Source organism: Patagioenas fasciata, chromosome 21, assembly GCF_037038585.1.
Source record: "Patagioenas fasciata isolate bPatFas1 chromosome 21, bPatFas1.hap1, whole genome shotgun sequence".
NCBI classification, from domain to species: Eukaryota; Metazoa; Chordata; class Aves; order Columbiformes; family Columbidae; genus Patagioenas; species Patagioenas fasciata.
The window spans coordinates 2640600-2663238 of NC_092540.1; the positions used below are offsets into that span (position 1 = coordinate 2640600).

Here is a 22639-nt window from a genome sequence, read left to right on the forward strand (position 1 = left end):
TCTGTAGGTACGAGGAGCATCCCGAGCTGGCTGGAGGTGTGTCCGTCCAGCCAGGTACAGCCTGGTACCAGCACTGGAGGAATCTCTGGTTATCAGGCACACGAGCTGATAAATAGAGAGGCCAGAAGCCTGCACGCAGAGAAAGGACAGCCCTTCCGCTCTTGCTACGAGGGCAGAAAACAGAAGCAATGCCATCTGCTTACAGCCTGGCTTCTGCTTTTTGGATGTTTCAGCAAAGGTCCTATGGACAGGGAGGCAACACAGGCCACAAGGAATTGGGCAGTGCTGCCAAACACATCGCCTCTTGCTGCAAAAATGTGGGCAGGGACCCATGGTGAGGCTGCCAGCGGCTGCCCAGCCGTTCCTCCAGTGCTCAGGAACCACGTTGTGCTCACCATCAGCAAGAACAGAGGACGAGGCGGCTACAGAAGCTCGGGTTAACTCGGGAAAAGCAACACGGCGCCGAGAGCTGTGAGCAGGTAAAACGGTGAGGCGAACAACACAGAGCACAGGAGAGCAAAGGTGATCAATTATCAGAGCACAAACCAGCACGAGAATACAGTGATAAAACAGAGTAAGTTATTCAAAGGGATAAAACACGCTTTTAGGAACAGAGACACAGTGACACACTCTCACCAACTCACCTGTGCTGAGTCTGTTGCCAGGAAGAAAAGATCCCTTTGGTACTTGAGAGGATGCGAGTGGCAGGAGAGCGCTGGGAGCAGAGCGATGTGCCAGTCTTCCAGCCCCAAGTCACCAGCTCTGGGGAAGATGTACCCCACGTTTCCAGAAATGGGTGTTTCCTACTGGAAAACTGAAATGAATCACAAAATTAGAGCAGGGATGAGGCTGGGAGGCAGCTCTGGAGGACACCGCGTCCAATGCTCTGCTCAGGCAGGGGCACCTGAACCAGTTGCCCAGGAACGTGGTGACAGAAAACTTCACCGTACTTTTTTCCCTATGAAAATCACGTATCATAGAAGAAAAAATGAATTATTTAATCTGCATGCTAACAAAATTACACAAGATGCTCAATGTAGATAGCATTTTATTGAATGAAGGTATATTACAATACACAAATATATTACACATGCTATACAAAATATACATTCGTATGTGAAAAAAATATAAATAGACACCAGGACATAGCAACAGGGAACATGAGCAGCTTTGCTTATGAACCTCTGGAGTTCCTGTACTGCGAGTACTTTGGCATTGATTGAAGAAACGGTTTGCGTTGCTGAGAACAGAAGGGCTGCTCTGTCCTACCTGCACCCCTGGAGGGAAGGGGAGAGCAGAGACCCCATTTGTCTGCCAGTCTGCCTTGGAATTTTTGGCATGGCAAGGTGTTCACCCACTCACAGGCTTCACCTATTTACAACCAGCTTGAAAAATACGACTGCTCATGGAAGGATGCAAGTGTCCTAATTCGTAACGGCAGCTCTACAGGGCAATATCTCCCAGAAACAAACGCAGCTTTAGCTCTTCAATGGGTTCAAGAGCAAGCGGTTCAGTTTGTTCTGGTGCAGACGGTGTTACTTTTAAAGCCCTGGTCCTGGCACATCTCACCTACCTATGGGGAATTGAATCTCATCAAGGAGTTGTGCCCAAAGTACACCTGAGGTCTGGACAAAGCTGTACTGGGACAGAGCCCTGTGAGCTCAACTCCACAGGAGAGAGGGACAAAGGAAAATGTCACCAGCGTTTGCCAAATGGAGATGGGAGGTGGAGCAGCAGCATCTTCCTGCTCTGCACGTGCCAAGCAGCACTCGGCCGCAGCAGCCTGGGTGAATATTGGGAAACAAGGATGAGATTTGGCTGCTGTAGTTTCGTGTCTTGACCTTTCTCATCTGGATTTAAACTGACAGGACCAGGTTCCTGCAACAGAGAGAACTTTGGATTGAAAATAAGCACCATGTCTTAAATAAGCCTGGAGGACATAAAACCAGAAAGGAATAAGCTTGAGGTTCTTCTTTTAGAATGTCTGTTGTTAAAACATTTCAGAGCCCAAAGAGAGTTTAACACACCTGTGTCCCTCTCTGCTTTGTCCAGGGACAACTGGATCCTCTCCCTACTAAAGCTGCTGGCTACCAAAGCAACCACAGTAGCTTTGAGAGCACAGTAAGAGCCCTTGATAATATCTGCTCATTTGCACAGATCTGCCTATTGTTCATGCCCAAAGAGCTATAGGAAAATCATCATTATTCCCACCACTTCCTCACTCATTTACTCAATCCATAGTGTCCAAAGTTTCAGCTGTGATTCCGCATGACTGCATCTGATACTCCAGGCACACACCCTTCTGTCTAGGAACGGCTCGACTGGAGCTCTCACATACCTCCCTTGGGCTGGTCCAAAAAGGTCTGTCTGTCTTTATAAAGATAACACCACGCAGCTGTTTTTGTTTTACTGCACATCCTACAGCTTGGAAAAAAATGCAACAATGACGAGTAAGAAAGCCCCTTGCTCTTTGGCGTGAGTATTCGGCATAACGTCAGAACACATTGGCGCTGAGCACAACGTACTGGCTAAAAACCCATTGCTGACGGGTCTTCAGCCCCTTCTACACAAAGGTGCATCTTCCCAGAAGAAAGATCTTTGCAGGAAGTCTTAGAATGCTCTTCCTTCCAATTCTGCCAGGCACATTCCACTAACGAAGTTTGTGCTTCCTCTGTCTCAGCAAACACTGGATTTTCAATATTGAGTGGCTCCCTGCTCATTGTTTCATTCCTCACCTATCAAATATTTAAACATTTTGGCCACGCTGAGGCCTAGGGAGCTATCAGAGACTTCGATAGGGTAACAATTCTGCTCCATATTTTACGACAGAAAGGAACACAAGTGTTTTAAACTACCTATGCTGTGCAGAGGAAACAACATCCACGGAGCATTTATCAAATGATCTCCTGATTTACCTGACGCTTCTCATCACAACATTCTCTATAAAAATTCACTTAACTCGCAGCTGGGAGAAATACACAGACACCTCTCTGCAACATACACGATACAAAGGCTTTTTTAAAGATGAAAGCTCAGATAAGCTTCTGAAACAAAGCACTCAGAACTCCCATCTTGCAGCTATGTTACCAGATGAGCAGAAGGAAATATTTTGTGTACTATTCTTTTTGTTTGCTATTTACAAGAAGCTCTGGGAAGCTGGATACCCCAGCCTGGAACATGGGTTAATGTGGGTTTGTTGGGCTTTATGCTCCTCTGGGCAAAATGGGAATTAAATCGAGAGATTGAAGGACTCTCTCAACACAGATCAAACCGGGAATCCTGCTCACGCCATGGAATGGATCAGCCTGCAGTCAGGTCGGCCGGGCTTAACGCACACAGAGTTGTATGGAACAACAAAATGCATCAATATCACAGTTTCACCACGTACCTAGAGTAAATTCACTTCTTTCCAACCCAAAAGACAGCTCCATCCTCTCAGAAACAAGCGTTCGGTCCCACCAAACAACCGGCTTAAAAACATATGGCTTGATCCGCAGCTGTCGAGGCTAACAGTATGATACATACTTTGGTATAACAAAAAATATATTTACATTACAGCCAACACATTTATATGCTTAGTGTATACAAAATATTTATAAATGCAAATGTATTTACAACTAGAGTCCATTATTCATAGGAGAAAAGAAGCCCCAGAGTTAGACTGGTAACAGACGCCCGCAAACGATCTAAGAACAACAAGCTGGCCAAGAGTTTTACGCTTACAATTACTGGGGAATTCCATGAGGAGGCCCTGAACACGAGCAGACAACGCGGGGCGAAACAGCTATGCGTTCTGGAGAGGTTTTCAAAGCATGCACCCACACAAAGGCTGCTTCCAACACCAGAAAAATCCACCTTTTAATGCTATTCTTGGGGATATATCATCCATGTGTTCTGTTGCACATTCCCATGTTCCAACACACAGAAATCCAAGGAAAAAGGGCACGTGGCGCCTCCTCCTACGGAGTCTGACCCTGTTTGGTCAGCCTGGGATTGCAGACACACGCACACAAGCATCTTTGGCCTTGGGGTTAGTCCTGAGGTAGTAAATACAAAAAGTCGCTTGATGTGGATTTGCTTTCAAGGCTTCGTGTTAGAGTCTTACGTGGTTTCGCTGTAGTCATGAATGTTCCGTGTCCTATTAAAATCAAAGTTATGGTCACGTAACCTGTGGCAAGGCCGGGGTGAAGCGGCTTGTTCGCGGTCGCTGTCCGTAACGCCCTCGTTGCGCAGGGGCCGCGGGGTCTCACGGGCTGGCTGCTGATGCACAAAGTGGGAGTGAGAGCACGCCAGGTCTTTGCTGACTCCCCATAAAGGGAGCTGGAAAGGCTCTGAGGAAGAAAGATTAGAAAATGAATAGGAGCGACTCCACGATAGACACACCGGACAGAGCCGAGTTGTGCGACTCGGTAACAGCAGTTTTTACGAGGTCATTTGCTCCGTTTTTGAGAGCGTATTTTACTGGATTCCTGTTTCAGCGATTTGTTACAGCAACCAGAAAAAACGCCTCCATTTTCAGTGTGAATTTATAAAAAGTCAACATAAACCCAACCAATTTACTGAAAAAAAAATCCTCGAGTTCTGTGAAACTCAGGCCAGCTCAAACAGAAGGGCTACTTCAATTTCCTCCGTGCAGCTTCAGCTCTTGGCTAATAAATGTCCTTGAACACATGCAAAGGATCACATTCCACAAGCTTTAAGCAATGAACCGCAGATTAAGAAATACCATCTTTTGAACATCACCCTCTTCAACTCTTGGGTACTGGATGCAAACTGTGGTTAAAGGCAGACGAGTTACTCCACAAACAGCGGTCACTCGAAGAATTAGCTGTGCCAAAAGCCAAGGGCAGCACACGGAAGGCCAGAAGTAACAGGGAATACAAAGCAACAAAAGGGAAAAGGCGACACTCACCATTAATCTGCTGGGAGGAGATTTTCTTCTCGCTTATTTTGTCATGGTTGGTAAGGAAGACAGACATGTCTCTGTCTGCCAGGAGGTTATCCAGAGCATTGGTTTCATGCTGGGTGCGTGCTGGGTATGCTTCCTTGGGCATCTGCACCATGAAATTAGGGAGTGTTGGATCCAGAGGGTCCTCTTCCGTGATGTAGGCATAGGGACAGTACTCTCGCGTCCTGGAGTAGATGTTCGCGTTGTCGTAACAGTCTGAGCAGATCACTAACGGCGCTGCGGCACCTGCCAAACACAGCGGGAAAAGAGAACACCGAAAAAGAGGATCCTAATTCAGACTCTAGTGCAGTGAGACCACAGACGAGAGCAAACAGGGAACGGGAGAGGTGGGAAGAACTGAAAGATCACTTCCGAAAGCCAGCCTAGATAAGGACTGGATGGCTCCTCAGCATTTAGATGGTAAAGATAGCATCTCTATGGACTCAATGACACAAATATCCTGAAAAGCTTTAGTTATGACTGCAGGAAGCAGACTATACATCTGACAGAGGCAGCAATTTTACGCTAACGACAAAAGGTAGAGTAAGGTCTTCCAAGCTAACTTCATTTCCACCTCTAGTACCTGGGCTCTTGAGATGCCAAAGAAAAATCTACCTTGACATTTAACCCAGTTAATTCCCTAATGACATCCCCATCGTGCTAAACTGAGCACAAACCCTGAAGCCAAGAGCCTCTGGAGGGAACTGCGCTGCTCTGGCACCTAAAGGACAGCAGTCACGACATCCCCATGCAAAGGCACTCATAGCATATGAGAGCCCACACATTTGCTGGACAAAAGGTTAAACGATGCACATGGAATGCAGAAGCCTCAATAGCAGAATATAAACCCACTAGAAGAAAAGCCGGAGAGGAGATGCCTCAAATGAAGAACGATCGATGGAAATTTTACGATCAACCTCAATTTTTCCTCTAGAAAAAGCCACTTTTGATGTCACTCTGCAGAACTACCCTGCTTTGCACAATATTGCTGCCAGCTGTGAGGACTGAACAGTGCACTGGCATGTGCTGAAACAGCAGGAACACACGTGAGGGCTTTACTTACCATCTGCACCTTTATGCACGTAGCTGCTGGCAGGAGGCATGAGCTGCTGGTGGCTCCCGGCCTCCGAGTTACTGTAGCCTTCCTGCGGCTCCGACAGCGTTCCCTGCGAGGAGAGGTAGCTGGGGATGTCCGCAGGTAGGTTCATCTCCTCTGCAAGGCACAATTAACAGCTAAGCGTGAAGATTTCAAGGTAATTACCAACACTATTACTCACATTAACGTCATCCAGAATTTCCACTCATATATGTTTAGCTTTTTTTCTGCCTCAGTGATTATAAATCCGTACAGCTAGCTCCAAACTAACAGGGCCAGGAGGGGAATTTACCCACATTATTCCAGGTCCTGGAAACATTTCTAAGTTTTTTCGAACATGTTTCCAACCTTTACAGTTTTCCCTCAAGGCAGAACACATCTGGTGTATAAGGAATAAAATTAACACACTTTTGATACTTAATAAACCCTCTAGAATGAAGGAATTTGAGCAAATCCCTGAGGGTATTTTAGAAAGAAATCTTCAGTTCTTCAATTCTATCCATCTGTAAGAAATCCAGAAATTTCACCACCGCTCAACAAGCGTTTGGGATCAAAACCGGCACTGAACACGGCTGCTTTTGCGCTTTACCTGTGTTAGTGATGCTGTAATCTTCACTCTTCCTCCGCATGTGGTAGATGACGATAACCCACACCAGGGAGGTTCCCACAACGCAGCACACCACGACAATAATCACAATTCCCACCGTCGTCCAGCCGTCCTCCTCGTGGACAATGCCGCCCTGGGAAGAGTCACAATTCGGGGAAGCCAGGACGTTTAGGTAAATATGGCCACGCTCGGTGCCCAGCGTGTTGGACATGATGCACGTGTACTTCCCAGCATCTTCTAGGCCGGCGTCCACGATGATAAGGAGTTGATTTGCGGCAGCAAAAAAATGCCGTTCTGTGACGGTCAGAGGGCCGTCGTCTTTGGTCCAGTTGAGGCGAGGGGCAGGGCTGCCGCCCGCGATGCACTGCAGGACGGCGGTTTCACCGCGCGTTACCGTTCTGTCCTCCAGGGGCCGAACGAAGGAAGGAGTTTCTGTGACAGCAGAGGAAAAAATGACTCAAAGTTGTAAGATAACTTTATTGTGCAACACTGTTGTGCACCCCATGATACTTATAAAATACCCCCAGGTATTTAAATATCTGTTCTTACAACCTGAATGTAAAGCTGAGCAATGAAACACATGATTCAGGAAATAATGAGTTCAGCTCTTCCATGGATCACTGCAGCAAATACAGCAAACATCCCCAGAATTACACCAGCCAGTCTGCTGCTTTATGTATTCCAATTCTAAATTGGCATATGATCATAATGTTAAGTCAGTGTCTTCAATAAATACTGCACTCCAGAGGGAACTGCCCGCCCATTATTACATTACGTGCAACTGAATTTGTTCTAAGACAATACAAATTATTTATCTAGTTTATACCGCTGGATTGATATATGTCTCAGTTCTGTTCTGCAAAGATCATACTAACTTCACCAGTCAGCACCGTAGCTTGGCTTTTAAAGCTTTGCTGTTCAGGAATGTCTGCATTGAAATGCCCCAAAACCACACAACGCAGTTAGAGATGCTGCACCAGAGGCAGCATCCTTAAACATAATGTTTGGAGGAGAGAAGGTGGGGCAGCCATGGGGAAAATAAAGTCCTCTCTCATTCCTTATTGCAAAATACCGTCTGCAGATAGAGGAAAATTATGTTCTTTGTATTTTAACTTCATTCTTTAGCACTTTACTCACAGTAAGCTACGCCACCGCTGCAGAAGTGAAGTGACCCACACGCAAGCACAGATGAACCCACCGCTTACCCAACACGGTCAGCGTGGCGTTCGCTGACAAACCACCCGCGATGTTTTGCGCCATGCAGCTATAGATTCCCATGTCTTCAATTTTCACGTTTGCAATGAAGAAGACGTCGTCCTCGGGCATGACGTGCATCCTCCTCTCTCGCGCCGCAGGGAAGTCTGTGCCGCCGTCCTTCTGCCAGGAGATCTGCGGCGGGGGGTGACCCTCTGCAGCGCACTCCAGCCGGGCCATGGCCCCGGTGCGGATGGTGAGATCCATGGGGGTTTTCAGGAAAGAAGGTAATTCTGGATCAAAGGAGACGTAGGTTCAGTATTTTCAATACCAGGGAAAAAAGCGACAAAAGCTCCACAGCACAGAGAATGTCTGAAAACACACAAATCTGAAAGACACCCGTAGCTCTCCCTAAGAGAGAGGTGGATTCTGCTGAAGTTTTCTGCAGTCATTTCTAATAAGCCTGTCCTCCAAATTTAAATACGCCATCTAGAATGCTCATTTAAGATAATCTGAGGGACACTTCTCATGGAGAAAAAGCAGTAAAAAAAAGGTTTAGCCTTCTTTGTAAGCCCTTCATCAGACTTTTCCTTCCCTGGTTATGGCAAAGGTGAATTTCCATCTCATCAGTCCAAGTCTGCATTACCTGTCCCAGATAAGCAAAGCAACACAGGCACCTCTGTTCTCAGACACAATGGGGATCAGTGCTCCATTGACTGATGTGAACGTCGTCTTCTTACCTCCCTTCCCTCCAACCAAAATCAATAGAATCATTATGGCTAAAACTAATTGATATTTCAGAGCTTGTTTCGAGTCTCACCACTTGTTTTTAGCTGAATCTTCCCTGGCTTTACGAACACATGGGAAAAGTGCTTAGTTCTGAAGAGACAGCAGAGGGAGCTTTTAGTTTAAAAGATCCTACCTCCACTTAACTATATGAACAACTAATTGTGTTATAATGAAGGCATGGGATGTATCTGCTCTTTTCAAAAGTGAACAGAAGGCTTTTCACCCACAGAAATTAAAAAAAAAAAAAATCACTTCTTTCCTCCTATATAAAAAGATGTTGGATACCTCTAAATACCACTGAGACAGCCTTGCAAGACTATTTTGGGTCAGCTCTATTGAAAAACAGACTTGTAGCTGTTTAAATAGAGCTTTAGGGTAAAAGTGTTTCTCCTTTGTTACCACGATTGCTTACCATTGACAGTCAGCTTGGCTTTGTTGGAATAATTGGAGCCGAAGTGATTGGTGACGATGCACTGATACTTTCCTTCATCGGTGAAGTTCACATTGAAGAGGTGCAGGACAGTGGTATACTCGACCATCTCGCCACTTTGTTGCTGGTATCTGGCAAAATTCTCGACCTCGGCGTCGTACAACACTTCGCTGTCCTTACGCCAGGCGGTGGACATGGGCGAATCGCTGCTGCTCACAGCGCTGCACCTCAGGGTCACGTTCATGCCTCGCAGGGCAACCGTGGTCTCAGGATGCACTCTGATCTGCGGCTTAGGGAAATTATCTGAAAAGAAAAGCACCAAGGTTAGTTATTTTCCTCTTCAACTTGCAATTAATACTACTCAAAAGACAACATAAGCAGAGAGCTTTGGGAACACGTGTCCTTCTTGAGGTGCACATATTCAGCTGTTTCCAGTTGGAAACCAAGCTGTGAAAGAGGATTAAAACCACCCATAGGCACACAGTAAGCACTGCAAACACTCAGTGTAGAAGTGTGGTCCTGAGCAGTGCTCTGTATTTCGTACAACTGTCTGGAACTTGCTATATTTAGTCCACACACAAAAGCCGTGCTCAGCTGAAGAGCCAGCCTATTTTACAAAGGACTGAGACTTATTCTCAAATAGTTTAGATATCTTTAGGAGCCTTTAAGTTTTACGAATACAAAGCATAGCAAGCTGGCAGTTCACTCTATCTCATCCCACTTGATGAGAGTTATTTCAATACCTATTATTTCAGCAAAGACATTCTCAGAGGCACACACAGCGCTCAGTGTCAGGCACCACGGTGGTGATATTAGAATGGAGAAGCAGGTGCTTGCACCCACATGATGATTATTGTAGCCTTTACCACCACGTGAAAGAATTGCGTACGCACGAGTAACACTTATCAGATTGCTCACCCACAAAATGAAACTACAGGCTACTTCCAAGCCTGCCACAGACTTCACACATGACTCTGGGCAAAGAGCCTCTCAGTTTTCCATCTCACAGTTACAAAAATAAACAGGCTTAAGTCTGCAACTGTGGTGGCAGAACCAGATAAACATTATGGAGCATCAGAAAATGCAGCAGAGTATTAATTACTCTGGTCTTGCTGGTATGGATAAGAATCAATAAGGATGTGTCAAACAGCCTTTACAAAGTTAAAGGGACAATGGAAGCATCATCAGTTTTTAACAGGAACCTAAATAAAAAACAATGTACTCTCACAGAATGATTCCCTCAGGTTAGCAAAAAGAAACAGAATTTAATCCCGAGCTCCAAAGCAGACCCAGTGATGTAGAAAGGCCCACACGTGCATCACAGCCAAGACCACCAGCGCCATTCCAGAGAGGTGCCTGCACAGGTTTGTGTCCCCGTGTTATTACACCAAAAGTCCTTAACAATACCAACCACAGACGAAGTCGTCGGGGTCCACGCTGAGCAGGCTGTGTCCTGCCAGCCACTCGGGGTGGGCACAGCTGACGTTGAGGGTCTGCAGGCGGCTGTCGCTGAGCCACTGCGGCAGCCACTTCAGCTGGCAGTCACACAGCAAGCTGCTGGTGTTCAAGATGCTGCAGGCACAAGGCAAAAAAAAGCAAAGTTTCCCATTTCACATTCCCACGCGTGATTTCACGCAACAACTTGAAGTGTGTATGTTCAGAAATGGCCAAGATTTACAGCATTCTTCTACGCCTCCAGGTATTTACTATAAAATGCTAGCTATATATGCTACAGACAACCCAGAAAAACTTTCCCTCTATGTCAGCATTAAAACCTTAAATCTTTTTTGTTTCTGAAGAAAACGACCTTGGACTTTTGACTTGTAAAAAAAAAAATTGAGCTTGTAATTACAATCATCCCATCCCTCTTTAAAGTAACTAAAAGGAACATAACACTGCAGAGCAGCTCTATGTCTCAAACCAAACGTGCTTGCCTTTATGAAATTAGTGTAAGCCTCAAGATTCATTTTCATGCCAGCTAATGAATATTTGAGAATGAAAGCGATTTGTTTCATACAGGTATCTATTGCAGATTGTTTTCTCCGCTCCACAGAAAAACTGTGATCAGGAAACAACGATGGGTCACTTTACCCCCACCATCTGCTTTCAGAGTTTCCTAAATATTATGTGTGGGTATGACTGACTGGAGAAAACCCAGCATGTTAACAAGAAGTGATCTGCCACCACATAAACCCGGCAGTGGAAAAGGCACACAAGGAAACCAGAACTCCAGCGCATTGTTTGCTGTACATACCAACAACTCCTCTCTTTGAAGATACGTTAGACAAGGCGACAAAAGCCTTTAACACCTAAAATGTGTCTCCTCAAACTGGCACATCTTGTGGACTAACAGTCCATCTGGATGAGATTAACTAATGGAATAACAGTTTTAAAACAGATTACACAATATTCAGGGACTTTAACTCGGAGATGACTGACTTACAGTAGGATTAGTCTTGGGTGTGAAGGTCACTTCACATTATACTTTAAATGTCTGAAGATCACAAGAGGCTCCAGCAGCTTAAGCATCTGCTGAGTAAGTCAAAGTTCTCATCTAGCTGTGAATTTTGAAGTCTTTTCCTAGTCCCCAAAAATGGAAGACAAAATGTAGCATTTGCGACGTCCCCTGACAGATTCCTGACGAATTATTTCTTTTGCTCACTGTCTACACACCAGCATGTGCCAAGTTTGCTACAAAACCCATAAGATATGATAAACTTCATGGCTCAGCACTGCAAGAAAACGTATTTTCAAGCAGTTGCAACCAAGGAAACAGAGGTGCAGATTACATCAAATCTTAAATCCAAGTATACTACTAACAACTTTGAGTTGACAACTTATCAGTATTGCTTTAAATATTTTATAATGAAAACAGACACACTTCAGTCAACTTCAGCCAATCCTATGGTGGCCAAAGGATTCTTTACATGGTAGGACTCGTAAAGAACCTATAAAAACTGTCATGAACTTACAGCTCCTTCAGGTGAGTCTGGGCAAAAAAAGCATTTTCTTGGATTGACATTACTGCGTTGTTGCTCAAATCTCTGTAAGTTAAGCAAAGAAAACAATAATGGGTAAGTATGATTTCATATGCTACCTTCAGTTAAATTCTTGAGAATTTGAGAGAGAATACAGGACTGAAGTAGACAAATAACTAAAAGCTCTACAAGGCAAAGTACTTACAGGTGTTCAAGTCCTTCAAGACCGGAGAATGCTTTTTTGGTAATTGACTTAATCTGGTTTCCCTGCAAGATTCTGAAAGACAAAACCCCCAAACCCAGAAACCAGCTTGAATGTCAATATGAGTTCAAAAATAAGATCCAAAAGAAATTCCCTGTGATGTTTAACTAAGCCTTTTTCTAATTGTAGCTGAGCTAAAAGATCAAATACTGTTTCCAGAGCTTAAAAACTCAACTCAATTTTACTAAGAAGAGTTTCTTTTCCATTCTTACTCATAGATCTGGGTTAGAGACGTGTCAGCAGATAATTTAAGCCAGTAGAATGAAACAGGGTTAAGTACAACTTGGGAGCAGAGCAATAACTTCCTAACACCAATCTGCTGCAAACACACCCTCACGCCAAGCTACTTGTTAAAAGCCAAGTCTGTAGCTCCACAGGATGGAGCTTCTTATAAAGCACATGGCACTGGATGGAAAGTGCATAGTCTAAGTACCAAAAAGCTGATAATTCAACAGCGTTTCATGGTTGCTCCAAAATACTTTGTGGTTTGCTGGTTGGTTGGTTTTGATAAGCAACAACTTTTACCCGCACTAAAGCAGCACAAAAAGTTACAATCGTCACACAGTGGGACTGGGCTATTCAATAATAAACGCAGCCAAATACTTATGCTTCATTTCTTCAAACTGGTCTGCACGGTGATCCAGTGCTACGCAGACTCAAACACTCCTAAACATGGAACCCAAGCCTATACCAAGAGGTTGCAGCACAAGTGGAGATACAATGAACACAGCTGCCAGCTGGAAAGGCTTTCTGCCTTGTGTCATTGATTTACAGTTACTTAATATTTTGCACTCTGGGAAGAACTGTCATTGCAATGGTTTGTAATACGTACAGTTTATCCAGCCTGCTGAGTCCCACAAACGCTTCATTTGCGTCTTCTATGGCCCAGGAGATCTCGTTGTTCCGCAAATCCCTGCAGGAGAGGAGATTTCTTATAAAGAAGATGTATAACATCATCGTGACCCTGCTAGCGGAGCGCTGGGGAAGAGACCCGTCTGTGGGACCTGCTGGGGTGTGTGGCACAGCGTCACTCGGAAAGGCTCAAACCTTTTACACCACTAAGCTTGTCAGGAGGTGAATTTTTCAGGGAAAACACAACTTGTTCAAGATCAATGCTACAGACAGAACCACAAACAAATTCTGCAGTGCAACTTCTTGATGTGGTATGGAAGGGAAGACCCAGCCTGACGAGCACTTCTCATGTGATGGATTATTTACCAGAAGCTGGGAGAGGCTCCCAAAGCAAGTTGGTTCTCGTCAGTGAATTAAACCATAGAGTAGCAGCATTAATCTTCCTGAGTAACAGGCTTATAACAGCATTAGCATATTAAGAGATTACACACAGGTTATAGCATAAGGTTGCCAGGTACAAAGCAGTAGATTTTCAGAATGAAGTTGATATTCTGCTCACAGATCTTGTTACCAGCTAATGGGATTTCTGTTTGACCTCTGCACAGCACATCGGCCCCTCACGCAGAGGAGCAGTCTCAACAGCAAAAGCAACACAGCAATATGGTTTGCAGGGGATTAAATGCTTTTTAGCAAAAAGGTGAAATTAATTCAGTTGCATTTTTAGCCTGAATGGAATGGACTGAGCCAGGAGTTTGTGTCAAAACCACAGGTTTTGTCTGTTTTGATACCACATTGCACAGAAGTCCCTGCAGACCAGAGAGTGTTTAAAGGAAGATACAACAATGAAAAAGGGTTTCTACTGCATTTTACCAGGTATTATATGCATTAGCTTGATGAAGCTTCCAAATAAGTCAACTGCCACAGGAAGTAGACTACACATTTTCTTATTTCTCTTCCTTTAAAATATGGAAGTCTTGTTCTCAACATCATACAGCAGCCATTGCCACAATTCATATTCACACTTTAAAGTTTAGGACAAAGAGAAAAGGTCTTAACAAATATGGCCTTGACACTTGGTCATAATAAGTATTTTCCTCTTTGAAAATTAAGGTACTGGACACAGATGTGATCTAAAGAGAAGAATGACTAGATGAATAATATACCATTTTTTTCCAAGTTGCTAATTCTTGTGATTTGAGACTTGTTTCTAGAATCATCTCCAGGTCTGCTGCAGGATTTTAGATTGCGAATGCTGGAGTGGTACCAACACCAAGCTACTCACAGTATTATGAAGTAAATAATGCAATCAGATGTAAAACTTCAAAACTTCACTGCTATTCTTAGACACACCTTTAATCCTACCTTGCAGTTAATATACAGTTTCTGTGGTTTATTTCTGTTAATTAAAGCTACATTGCAGAATAGCGGCAGGAGCTGAACCTACAGAGACATATTTATGTCAGCCTTCACACCGAAACAACCAGTATACAAGCAACAATGGAACTAATCCGACAGCAACACGGTGTCTCCTGTTGTTTGAAGTATTTTTCCACTCCACTACTCAGACCACTCAGCAAAATGAGTGAGCAGCCCAAAAGAAAAGCCCCTCATTGTGTGAGCTGAGGAGTTGGCTCCTCACGCTTGGCTGCGCTCGAATGCTTGGAGCCTGTTAATCACCCCGGCCCTCGGCCGCGCATTCCAACCCCGAGCGAACCTCCAGTCTCTGTCCCATCCGTGCCTCTGAGGAGCCCAGGAAAACCGACTAATTAATCTGCTCTTGTTCTTTTCAATGCCACTCTAAATCTAAGAAATTAGTTTTAATTATTTCATTAAAAGGTTGCATTAAGGTTAACAGAATATGACTGCTTACATAAATCTCTCTGGTGAGTTTGCTTATTTAAGCATTTATTTAATGAACTGACAGAGGGGTTATAAACTTTCACTCCTTTCTCAACTGCCATTGTTTAGGATGATTACAACTGTTCAGATCTACTTGGGACCCTTTTTTTTGTTGTTGTTGTTTAAAGAGCCAGGATTGAGTCTTTTCTTGTCAGGAATATCCAACGGCTGCAGCTCCTAGGAAAGGTCCTGGCAAGAACAGAGCTGTGGCTGACAGCAAGAACTGAACCCACACCCGACCTCAGCACAGAGCAGGGTGGGCTAAACCCGACCTGCCGCGACCAAAAGGGTTCGCTGCTTGGTTTCTGAGTTTCCAACCCCAACTAAAGCACCCGGAATACTGGAATAAAGAGAGGTCCAGGCCAACCTTTCCCTCCACAAAGCGCATTTACACAAGCTGACTACCCACCCCTTCTCAGAACTGGTGTGACGGGCAACTGGGCATCCAAGGTTACCAAGTCACTGTATCTTGTCACCACTAAAATTAAGTGGTTGGTTTGGGTTAGCTGAGCCAGAATCCTGTTATCTCTGCAGACCAAAAAGATGATCAGCCCCATCACAACTGCAGGTAGGACAGCACATGACAACGACAAAACACCGATCTCAGGCTTGCACAGCGCAATATCCACTGTCTTCACTCCCCAAAAGCTTCGCTGCTTTAAACTGAGATTTCAATTAGAAGGTTTGTGTACTTACAAGGTTCGAAGGTTTGTCAGGCCTCTGAACACACCATCAGCAATGTGACTAATGCGATTGTCACCCAGGTTGAGTTTCTCCAATAAACCAAGTCCCACAAAGGTAGACTCCTTGAGGCGAGTTAGCTGGTTGTACGACAAGTCTCTAGAAACATTGAACATGCACTTTAAAAGGTAAGTAGGGGGATTAATTATGAAAATAATATCAAACTTGATTAACTATTGCACTTTAATTTCTGTAACAGAACACTTATAAAAATCAGTTAAATACACAGCATTACCATTGGCCTAACAAGGCAATGGAGTGCTCGCTTTGGCAATTCACTCTTGCTACGTATGTGCGATCCAATCTGTTATTGCAACACTCCAAAATCCCCAATGAAGAGCAGCCCACGACTTACAGCTCAGAGAGTCTTTGGCAGAACTCCCACGCATCTGGACTGATCCTGTTAATGGCGTTCTGGCTCACATAGAGTTGTTGCAATGTCCGCAGACCGTACAGCCAGCCCTTGTTTACTTCTGTTAAGTTATTATGTTCCAGTTCCCTAAGGAATTAGAAGGAAAAACCATTTGCCAATGAGATCATCAATGAAACATATTTACAAAATTTCACCTTGTGGATCTCAAAGTTATTTACAAATATTAAACCTTAGGCAGCCTGAAATGGACAATTATATTCATTCCACAGCACACCCCTGCGCTATCTGTGTCAAAACGCCACAAAGAACCATCCCATGTTGGGGAGAGTGCAAATGAAAACCAGCAAAAAGCAACCTAAAGTCAGAGCATTCTTGATCAGCACACAGGAAGAAGCTGGGGAGAGAGTCAGTATCTTTCCACCTCTGAAGTAACCAGACATAATAACAAAACAACAGGAAAATACACATCTGGAAACTGATTTCCTGTGATGCTCATCAATATCTTGGCATGGCCTCGAAGTAAGGGAAGCCACACAAGACACAACCCTCCACAGCTAGAGTTCTCAAAAGAAATTCTACAACTAGGCATACTCACAATTCTTCTATATTACCCAGGCCAAAGAATGCTCCGTCCATCAGTCTGCTAAGCCCATTGCGCTGCATTTTCAAGGATTTTAAGGATTCCAGTCCTTGGAATGTTAGACTTTCCACTATTTTAATCCGGTTCCTTTTCAGTTCCCTTTTACAAAATAGACATTTAAATATTAAGACACCTTTCGACAAGCACAATCTTGTAAAAAGTCAACTCAGACTGAGATGACACCACGTTTTTAAGCCTTCAAGGCTGCTACTTACAGAAACTGCACGTGAGGCAATTTGAAGATCTTAGGTGGAATCACACTAATCCTATTTCTGTTCAGCTTTACCACCATTAGTGAGCTAGATAAGTTATCCAGACAGCCTGCTTCTAGAGTAGTTATTCTGTTGTTACTCAGATTCCTAGGGAAAGAAAAAAGAAGCCTTTCAGATCATCAAGAATTTTATGGACAAAACCGCACAAGCACTTCAGAGCAACCACTTCAGTAATATATAATCTATGGTAATCTAATTGATGAGGTCAGGGACAGCCAGGGATGCCAGACAGAACAGGTCACACATACTCACAGGTACTTGAGCTGCATCCGTGGAAACGAAGAAGCTTTAATTTCCGAGATAAGATTAGAACTGAGATCTAGATTTTCCAATGAAAGGTAAACTTGGAGTTGCTCAGCATTTATTTCTGGGATGGTATTGTGCACCCTGAAAAATATCAGCAACAAATATGATTATCAGAACATGCCATCCTTTTGAGCTGCGCAGTTGAAAGAGCTACAGGATTCTGCACATCGGTATTAGCGCATCTCTCAAACGGAACATGTAGCACACGCTTCAGAATGTTAATTCCTAAAGCAATACTGAAAATCCAAGAGCTATTTGCCACCTTGACGTATGAAAAGATCCCAACTCCGGGGCTTGTAGTTGGGCTGTTCCTTGTGGGAACCGTCATTCCTGGCCTGAATCCCTCCCCTTCAGAGCTGCCTGCCTTGGTTGACTGCATTTTATTGGTAATTTAGGGTGACTTGATTGTCTAACTGATTTGTATTTCTTTAAAGAGCGCTTACATATTCCCCAAAGCACTTTAAAGGAGCAGTATTTCAAGACAAAAGAAGCTGTTTTCCTACAACTTGATCGCAGCACTCTTAACACAAATCTCCCGTTTGTTAAAGGAGAAAAAGGCAGACAAGTTATTACTTACAAGGAGAGAAGAGTTATGTTTGAAGTTGTTTCTCCAAAATATGGAATTTCACTTAGCTCATTGTAATTCATTTTCCTTCAAAACAAAACAAACAAACAAGATTACTGGCACTTCAAAGAGAAAAAATACCCTTCTGTACACAGCAGAAATAATTTGTATCACAGAACGCAATTAACGACTATGTTAATAATTGTAGTTGACAAAAAAAAGTCCCCTGAAGCTTAAATACTAACAATTTGAACAATTTAATAATGAAGTACACCAGTTATCACCATTTTCATGGATACTGTTACTTTAACTTATAACCAACTATAGCAAAAACAAGCACGTCTCATTTCTTTTTAAAAACATTTGTTTTCTAATATTTTATGAAAATGTTTTCTGCTCACAACGCAGCAGTTCTATACTTTAGAGTTTATCCTCACAAAAAAGCAACTTACACTTCTTGTAGCGTAGGGACAGACAAATCAATGCTCCAGTTGGACGACAATAAATGATTATGACTTAAATCCCTAGAAAACAAAGAGGAAAAAAAAGCTTATAGAAGGTGTGTGCTTCAGTGCCGGTTGGTCTTGCTTATAAGGGAACAACCACAGGAGCTGGATTGTTTCAACAGGCAAAAGAGTCATTCAATCTGGTTTTAATGCCCGTACTGGATGTTGATGCTATTTCTATTGCTTTAACTTTAAAGCAGTGCTTTACTTTTGCTTTAGACTTGATGTATAAAACGTTACATGGAAAAAAAACCCAAACCCACACCAAATGGGTGCACTTCTGAGAGCTCTTTAGGCACGGACTATCTCTGTTTTGTGACATGAGCCAAAGGCCGACCAAGAGAAATCAAGTTTGTGATGGAAACCCGATTCTACCCATACCGAGGACAGACAGACATCGCTCCAAACTGTGAAACCACTTCATCTTTTTGATGCCTTTCTAGTGTGAGCCCAGAACAGAAACAAATCCCCAAACTTCGCGCCGACAGCCTGAGCCGCTGCGTGTTTGACAAGCCTGACACCACGACCGATACCCTCAGCACAGCCAGAATCCTGAGCAGATAGCACTGAACGCCACCTGTGAAATCCAATGTATATATAGGCGCATATATAACTGAACACTGCCCATGAAATCAGAAAGTTGCTGGTTGTGCCTGCCTGGTAGCAAGACACGGCGCTTCTCACTCCGCTTCTGACACTGAGATCATTCAATCACACAGCAAAGGTTTCTGCTCTCACGCAGAACTCGGTATCATTCCCTTGCTCTGAAATAGCCAAAACCAAAGAACCCGTCATTTCAGAAACACATTTTTACTGTGAGGCCCGTATTATGCAAGATACAGAGCAAACATGCAAAATTGCGTATTTTAGAGATTCATCTGGTATTGTGTATAAAATCATCTAAACACTGGTGTTGAGCTGAAGTGGTATTCATCCCTCGAGGAAATAAAACAGAACGCACACACCAAATTGATTACCATACACTTACTCCTGGAAAATTATTGTAATCCAGCCCAAGTGAGCACACCCGCTGCCTCCCCAGGGCTCTGTGTGTACAGCTCACTCCAGCTGCAAACGCACCAGCTCACCCAAAACACCTGCTGTGAATGGAACCAGCTGAACTAATTAACTGATACCTAATCTCCTTTTACTCATCATGTCCCTAGTTACCAGGAAATACAAACACTTTCAGGACTGGAAGGCAGTGACCACCAGCATCGTGCTACCTTTTCCCCCCACCCTATGAGTAGGGTTTGTGTTCCTTGTTCTGAAGAATGCGATATTAAGATGCAGACTTATCAAAAACCATCTCTTTGATTTCCCTACCCTTCTCATCACCTGCCAGGTAACCCACAAAACACATGTAGTTTAGCAGGAAACATGAAGGTACAGTTGCCTGAATACTTCTGCCATGGAAAAGAGTTCAGAAGGTGCTCTCCTGGCCTTATTAAAAACAGCAAAAAAACAACAACAACCAAAAAAAAACCCCAAGAAATAAAACCAACAAACAAACCCCACACACAAAAAACCCACCCAACCCCATACACGCACGGGTACCATCACCTGCAAGTAGTTTGAAAGAATTCGGAAAAACAAGAATGTTTAGTGCTCAAAATCAGGTGAACTGTGAGGGGAAAGCACATCAGGGACTTTTTCATGTGAGAGAAATTAAGCTTTGATTAATTTTAAACAGCTTGCGCGCATTACAGCTCATTTAGATTCAGAACAGCTAGACCAGTCCTAGGGAAGAAAAAATGTCACCCCCCACACACACATACTTCGTGTGCCAAAATCCTGAAAGCCACAACAGAGAAAATACGCTTAATTGTTGTTTGCAGCATATGTCCGATTGCGCAATGCAGCGCCAGCACTGCTCCTTCCCATCGCGGTTTGCGCCAAGCAGCTGGAAACGCACCCTCCGTCAGCTTGGGGACAGACACGAGTGTTTGTTGAAGCTTGGAAACCTGCTCTCCAAACAGCATGGGTATCGTTCTGCTTATCAGCCACCTGATGAACCTCCAGCTCACTTTTCCAGGCACTGACACCCTTCCTGACAAGTGCTAACGTTAAGATACCCTCGTACCTTTCTAAACAGGAAAGGTTTCACAGACTGGTTAGTTGTACTTCTGTGCTGAAATACATGTTTTCTCTGAATTGTTTCCAATACGAAGAGAACTACAGAACCACAAAGGGGTAAGAAGGTGACAAGCCCAGTTTTTAACATAGATGAAACTGTGGAGTCCTTCTAGAGGAATTCCTGGCCTTAACTGAAGAGCGGTTTGCATGTTTATACTGTCTCCCAAACAGGCTTTTTTTCCTTGATCTGGAATACTGTTATTTCTATCAACCAAGAAACACGATCACTCCAAAAGATCCTAAGAACTCCTCTGTATGCAAAGGTGGGGTTTGATATCTTTTGTATTTCAGCACCTTTTCCAGCCCAGTCCCCTGCAGCCAAAGGTGACACACGCAATGGTGACTGTGACATGAACGACCAAGGAAGGATAAAGGCAAACAGGGTTCAACCCCGTGTGAATGCTATTTAGCACACTCTCTAATTAAACTCTTGGGAGCAGAGACCAAGGGTGGCTCTTCATTGTGTTGTGGGGTGTTTTTTTTGAAAAAACAACGGCAGCAAATGTCAAGGGGAGCCCACAATGGTTTTCCTGAGGGAAAAAGTAGGGAGTCGCTGAGCAGCAAAGGGATGCAGGGAAATCAGCAGCAGGACAAACTGCCACAGCACACAGCTGGAGTTGGGGCTGGAAAGGATATTTCCAAGCACAAACATAAGGGACTGTGTCCTACAGCCTGACCTGCAAAAAACGTTAAGTCCTGGCTTAAGCAGCATTATAAAAACCTTACTATAGTCACAACTTCACACTCATTTCAAACGTTTTCTCATTTTTTTGACCCAAAGACGGAGCCTCCTCCGGGCGGCTACATGTGCAGCGGTGCCGGTGCCCCCGCTCACGGGAGCCGGGCTCCGAACCGGCGGCCGTTCCCCCCGCAGCACCCGACCGAGCGCTCCGGGCCCTGAGAACCCGCGCATACCGAGCACCGGCCATCCCCGCCCCAGAGCCCGTCCAGGCCCCGGCCCCACACACACACCCCGCCCGTTAGGCCGCGGCCTCCGCACAGCACACCACCCGTTAGGCCCCGCGGCCTCCCCGCGCCCCGCGCTCACTCACAGGCCCGTGGTGCCGGCGGGCAGCGGCGGGATCCTCCGCGGGCCCGGCCCGCCGGGCAGGCGGTGCCGGCTGCAGTCCAGCAGGCCGCGGCGGCAGGAGCAGGGCGCGCCGCAGGGCTCGGCGGCCGCCCGCGCCCACAGCGCCGCCGTCGCCAACAGCAGCACCAGCAGGGTCCACGGCAGCGCGCCGCGGGCGGCCCGCACGCCCGGCCCCGCTCCCCGCATCCCCCGGCCCAGCGCGGCCCTGCCCGGCCCCGCGCCGCCCGCCCGGCCCGGCCGCCCCGCCCCGCCCCGCCCCGCCCCGTTACGTCACGTGACGTCAGCGCGCAGGCGGCGAGGGGCGGGGCCGCACCGGGAGGGGCGTGGTTGTGAAGGGCGTGGTCGAGCGGAGGCGTGGCTGTGAAGGGCGTGGTCCCACGGGGGGGGGGGCGTGGCATACGGAAGCCCCGCCTGCTCGCCGCCGCGCGGTCGCTGCGGTGTCTCCGGTTGTGGCTTGGTCGCCGTCAGGTCGTTCCGGGTCCCGCCGGCCCCCAGCCCTGCCCTGAGTTTGCTCTGTGCTCCTGGGCAGCCCCAGCGACCGTTGCCTTCTCTGGCAGCCCTGGGGCCTGCGGTGCCCTGTGAGCCAAGTGTTGTCATAGAGACATAGGATAATTTTGGTTGGAAGAGACCCTCAAGATCATTGAGCTCAGCCGCTAATGCACCCCTGGTACTGCCCCATGTCCCTGGGAACCTCATCTCTGTCTGTCCAACCCTCCAGGGATGGTGACTCCAGCACTGCCCTGGGCAGCCTGTTCCAATGCCCCACAGGCCTTTGGGGAAGAAATCGTTCCCCAGATTCATCCTCAACCTCCCCTGGCACAACTGCTTCCCCCGACAGCAGCAGCCCCCATGGTACCAGTGGCTGTTGGTGTGCAGCCAACGCCAGCGACCAGCCCCGCGTACCAACACCTGCTGGGAACCCGCAGCAGCCAAACCGCCAGGTACCTGCAGCCTG

The 22639-nt window shown here is 45.5% G+C and overlaps 1 protein-coding gene across 1 annotated transcript; it reads right to left on the reverse strand.

The window, feature by feature from the left end:
* Positions 1 to 1031: 1031 nt before the first annotated feature.
* On the reverse strand, positions 1032 to 21885 carry LRIG2 (leucine rich repeats and immunoglobulin like domains 2). Its single transcript, XM_065854339.2, has 18 exons — positions 21647 to 21885; positions 18405 to 18476; positions 17965 to 18039; positions 17334 to 17468; positions 17025 to 17168; positions 16765 to 16908; positions 16152 to 16295; positions 15752 to 15895; positions 13137 to 13217; positions 12248 to 12319; positions 12037 to 12108; positions 10476 to 10636; positions 9047 to 9367; positions 7857 to 8138; positions 6634 to 7083; positions 6012 to 6161; positions 4913 to 5194; positions 1032 to 4331 (listed from the first exon to the last, which is right to left on the reverse strand). The coding sequence occupies exons 1-18, from the start codon at positions 21868 to 21870 to the stop codon at positions 4102 to 4104; spliced, it is 3183 nt and encodes a 1060-aa protein (XP_065710411.1). The 5' UTR covers positions 21871 to 21885; the 3' UTR covers positions 1032 to 4101.
* Between the last annotated feature and the right edge of the window lie 754 nt (positions 21886 to 22639).